The sequence below is a fragment of the Arachis ipaensis genome, chromosome B03, assembly GCF_000816755.2.
Source record: "Arachis ipaensis cultivar K30076 chromosome B03, Araip1.1, whole genome shotgun sequence".
NCBI lineage: Eukaryota > Viridiplantae > Streptophyta > Magnoliopsida > Fabales > Fabaceae > Arachis > Arachis ipaensis.
This window is the reverse complement of record NC_029787.2, coordinates 100,172,757-100,178,277: the sequence shown is the minus strand read 5'-3', so window position 1 is coordinate 100,178,277 and position 5,521 is coordinate 100,172,757. Positions and strand designations below refer to the sequence as shown.

At 37.3% G+C, this 5,521-nt stretch overlaps 1 protein-coding gene across 1 annotated transcript; it reads right to left on the bottom strand.

The window, feature by feature from the left end:
* On the bottom strand, nucleotides 235-1,877 carry LOC107630759 (myb-related protein Myb4). Its single transcript, XM_016333984.2, has 3 exons — nucleotides 1,663-1,877; nucleotides 1,456-1,585; nucleotides 235-1,361 (listed from the first exon to the last, which is right to left on the bottom strand). The coding sequence occupies exons 1-3, from the start codon at nucleotides 1,793-1,795 to the stop codon at nucleotides 632-634; spliced, it is 993 nt and encodes a 330-aa protein (XP_016189470.1). The 5' UTR covers nucleotides 1,796-1,877; the 3' UTR covers nucleotides 235-631.

The window sequence follows — 5,521 nt, the reverse complement described above, 5'->3', positions numbered from 1 at the left end:
TGTTGGAGAATGGAGATACATATATCTATGTATATAAGCAAAATTAAAACATCATCATCATCATCATTCAAATTAAAACCACCGCATGCATATATACATAGTCAAATATCTTCAAAATCAAACTAGCTATAGCTGATTAATAAAAAGTTAAAAACATACACACATGCATACATACATAAATGGAACATATATAATAATACAATAATGTATCCATTATTATCATTCTCATCATTCAAAAACCTCCTTTTGTACAGTCAAATATATTGCAAATTGAAGCTGCTTTGCTTTATAATCCCCCATTCAAAATCAAACTTTGCTGCTAGCTATACTTGCAATAATAGCCTTTATTATTTCCATCATTTTTCCCTTTTCCCACTAAAAAACACCCCAATAATAATAAAATTACACACATTTTGTAAATATAATGTATACATATATCATATTCACTCACTCGTTCACTCGCGTTCCACAATCTTTACAAATCAGCAATCAAAAATCAAAGAAAGAAAAAAGGGAGCAATCTCTGCAAAGTTTCAGAAAGCCTGGCCTGGAATTTCACCCAAGTTAGAGAAGTCATTTAGAAAAAAGGAAAAAAGAGAGTATGCATGTAGGGACACATCAGAATCTTCTCTCACAAAGGAAATTGAGAAAGAGCACTAGTTTTATTTGATGAAGAGTTTGGTGCAAGTTCTTGTTCCCCACCAATTGGGCCTTCAACATTGTCCCAAAAGAGAAAGTTAGGACATTGTTGGTGTGTGGATTCAACCCATGCATTCAACTGATCTTGTTGCCTCTGCAATTGCAAGCAGTCTAGAGCACCATCTCCTACCTCCTCCATGCTACAAGATTGCACCTCAACCGGTACCATGCTCTCCACGTTCTCTATCAATGGCGGCAGATAATTGGTTGTGTCCAATCCCACAGCAACTGCGAAAGTTGTTGATGGAGGAGCAGCAAGTGCTTGAACTGGGTTCTGGTGGTGGCTCAAGTTCCATGTTTCAGAACTCAAACCAACATTAGCATCTTGGAATATTTGATCAACTCGTAAACTGTTGTCTGTTGTGGTCCCATCTAGTGAACTAGTGTCAAACATAAATAGTGGGTATGTTGAAGAGAACAAGGATTCTTGATGAAGTGGTTGCTTTGGTGTTAGATTATCTTGATGAAGATCTAGTAGTTGATTGGAATTAGTATAATTATTATAGCTGAAGTGAGAAGAATGATCCACACTAGTTTGTGAAGATGCATTATTTGTTGCCGCTGAAGAAGGCTTTCTTATCTTCTTCTTGATCCACGAATTCCAGTAGTTCTTTATTTCATTGTCAGTTCTACCAGGTAAGTGGCTTGCAATGTGCGCCCATCTGCGTGCATTATTATTGTTTCACAAATTCAACAAAAAAATAACAAGAATCAAAATCTTAGAACGAAAAGAGTGATGAGAAGAATTCAAATTACCTATTGCCTACGACACCATGGAGACTTATGATTAACTTCTCCTCCTCTGGTGTAAACCTGCCTCTTCTAATATCAGGCCTCAAATAATTAATCCATCTCAGCCTACAACTCTTTCCACACCTTTGAAGCCCTGATAGATCATGCAATTAATACATATTGAAACGAAATGAAAAGAAAAGAATATATAGTAATCGATAATGGATGTACCAGCTTTCTCAGGGACTTCACTCCAACAGCCATAGCCATGAGTGGTAATGTAACGAATGAGTTTCTCGTCTTCCTCAGGGGACCAAAGGCCTCTCTTAACCTTCTGTTGGTTGCAGCACGAATGGTGACCCATTGCATTAATGAATGTGTAATATAATACCTGGATCGCGATTGGATCTTCTTTCTAACTCTCCTTAAAAACAAGAGAGGGAAAGTACAGATCAGAGCCGGAATATATAATCCACAACCAGATGGGACGGGACCCACAACTACTCCATCTAACTCTAAAATGACCCTCCATCAGATTTACTACTCCTTCTACTATCTACTACTATACCTAGTCCCTCTAATTTCTACGTACTATAAGTAATAGAATACTGTTACGTTGTTAATTAGTTACTCCATGCACCCCCTTCTTTCTGCTATTTCCGATCTCCGTTTTCCCAACAACTAACCTCATCACATATCCTGAAAGTGACACACATGTCATTCCTATCACCTTGTTTACACTACTACTTCATTCCGTTTTTTCCCTAACACTATTATTATTAACCATCAACTTAAGAATCATTTGTATACCACGTCCATCTCAAATATTACTAAAGCCAAAGCTAAGCCAATATAGTTCATATTTCCTAGCCATCACTCCGATTTAATTATTTATAAAATTATCTTATGTGTACATTAAAAATCAACTATTAAATCATAAAATATATTTTAAAAATAAATTAAACAATACATGCATATTTATATTTCATTTGATAATTGATTTTTTGAGTGTATATAGTATTGTTATTTTTATAATCGATCTTAATTAATATCTTATGTACATACATCAACACACATGATATATAGATTATACATGCCAAGATGAGAAAGTACATTAAGGCACATACATAGTGCGTGTATGTATACATTATGCATGTGTGTTGTATAATCAGGTCAGGTGCTTGTTACCCTACTTGCTAGCTAGCTCAATATCAGAAAAATAAAATAAAATAAAAGAACTTGATTGTGCAAACATGCATGAACCTTCCAGGAAAAGATATATCTTATTTTCGTCTACTTTACAAACATGAAAATGAAATCTTTATAATATAATTTTGCTTTCTTCTCACTTGAAATAGCCCTGATTAAACATTCAAAATGTTTACATCTCAAGGCAGCAGGATGATATCTTTAATTAAATTTTAGTAAATGTGTATTGCTGACGGTGTTTGTGCATCATGTATATATGTATTCGGAAAGCAATTGACATTTTGTTAATTCTTTATTATATATTTCATGGCTTCCAGGAGAATCCTGAAGGCAATACATATCCATACACGTGTGAGAAGACAGAAAAATAACAAGTTCGTTGCTTTATGATTTATGATTTAAGCAATCCCAATTCTTTTCTTTTATTGATTTGATATTGTGTATGTTTAATTTAATTTAGAAGAAATCGTGCGAATATGATATCGTGATCTACATGTAACATGATTGTCGTCAAGCCTGCTTTCATATATGAAACCAAGTTTCACTCTGTATATATTTCGGCAATTGAAAAAAGTTAGGACCCATATGCACACGTTAAATTCCATCAATTTAATTGGTTTTAAATTTGTCGGATAATTGGGTCTAATAAGGTAAGTTATGGCTGTTTTTGGCTGATTTTCTTTGGTTACCAAATATTTTCGTTAATATATAAGATTCAATTATTTCAATCCTGGCCCGCTACGTAATTAATAAAGATTCTACCAACTCCTGTCAATTCTTGTTTATAACTGTATTTAATGAAAATATCTTTGTGGATGTGTCTAATAGAAGTGTCTTTTTTATGGCTGGATTTAATAAAAATGTCTTTGTGGATGTGTCTCCTGAATATGTCTCTTTATACATGTATCTTTTAGTGGAGGTGTTTTTGATCGGATTGAAAAGGTAGAAATGAAATAGAGAGAGCGCCCTGCGGTAGACATCGACGATGTAGATCACGAGGGAGAAGGTGCCGCGGTGGTCCTGCGGAGGAAAAATTGCGCATGCAAAGCACGCGTTGAGGCGACGGGGATTGGTTACAGATGGCACCGACACTGCTCAGAGGATCGTCGAGATGGAGGTCGCAATGGCGGCGCAGACGCAAATCACTGCACGCATTCCAAACAGTACAACTAACGGCACGACGCAACAGCGGCAGCTCCATGGGGAGGGGGTTTCGCGTCGCGGTAAAGACGACGGTGGTGAAGGCTCCATGGTGTGACGACGAAGATGACAGTGGCGGAGGGAATGCAATGCGGCAATTGCGGAGGCGTAATGCGGGCACTGACTTTTTTCGGTGACGGAAAAAAATTAACAACGGAGAGCTTGCCAGAGATGGGTGAGATGAAGTGCACCAGACATGAGTGAGATGAAGGGTTGCGTGACACATTCAGTAATTCACGCCGCAGCTCTCCTTTAGGCAGTTACAAATCCTCGTCATTCAAGTTTTGATTTAATTTAGGTCAACTCAATCCTAATTTTAATTAAAATATAATAATTAATTATTATTGGTAATAAGTTGACAGATATTATATTGGTAATCTATACTTTTTTTTCAATTAAACGTATTCTTAATTATTGGTTTAGATATCGATTTTATAGTTGTAAAATTCGAAACAATACAATTATTTATATATATGTGTGTGATTTTTATCTAACTCTCTTTTTTAAATAAAGGGTAAGTTATTTTTTATGATATATTTAATAATTATTAGATGAAATAAGTTTTGTCATCATGGTTAATAGTAACTGTTTCGAGGGTTACCTGAAACTGTAGGTCGATCTCGGACGAGATCTTCTATACTGGTCGGAGATGACGTGTCCGGCTGATGGATGGCGGCCGGAGCTGTTGTGTCCGACTTGTTGGACTGGCTTATGCTGTTGTGTCCGACTTGTTAGACTGGCTTATGCTGCTGATCCTTTGTCACCGGAGGGTGGTGGTACCTACAAGGGACTCCGATGCTTAAGTTAGCCAGGGTATTAAGCAGATTTTTAGTAGAATCAGAGTATGAGTTATACCTGGGTGCTCTAGTGTATTTATAATGGTGTGGAGTGACCTTTCTGGAGATAAGATAGTTATCTTATCTTATCTTTGAGTGAGGTCATCTTATCTTCAAGGGAACCGCCCTTATCTCTATATGCTTGGGCTGCCTTTGGATTTTAGGCCGTGTTCCTTTGTTTGGGCCCTTATTGGGCTTTTCTGGTGATTTGGCCGAGCTCTTTTGAGAAGAGGTCGGGTAGTCCTGACTTGAAGAGGTCGGTCGACTTGTCGTCAAACATCTTGGGTCAGACAGCTCGATCCAGGGTATGAACAGTGTCCCTGCTTGAGCTTGGTCTTTCTTTTGAGGTCGAGTCTTAGTTTTAGGACTTCGATCCTTCTCTGGTGAAGCCGAACTCGAGTATTTTGTCAACTTCTTCTTTGTAGAGTTTCCCTTTGAATGCGAAACGTTTTTCCTTGATTTTTTAAAACAAGCGTTCCTTTCGCTTTTTTGAAACGCACGTCTTTCTGTCTTGGGAACGTGCGAGAGTTTTTAATAACCCATTAATTCTTCCCTTTGCTGTTTTCCCCCCTTTCTTCACTTTGAATTTGCAAAAAGACCTTTGCTTTCCATTTTCTCTCTTCTGCTTCCCGAAACTCCATTTTCGCCTTTCTATCTTCTGGTTTGCCTGAGATTCTTTGCTTTTTACGTTTTTTGCGCTTCTCCTTGTGACGCTGCTGGTGACTGTTTTGGTGCCCTTGTTCTTTCGAAGGGTGATCTTTCGGTTTCATTGTTGCTTCAACCTTTCAGCATTCATCGTCTCCTCCTCTTTTCAGGTTGGTTTTCTGTTTCTTTCGTTCTTTCTT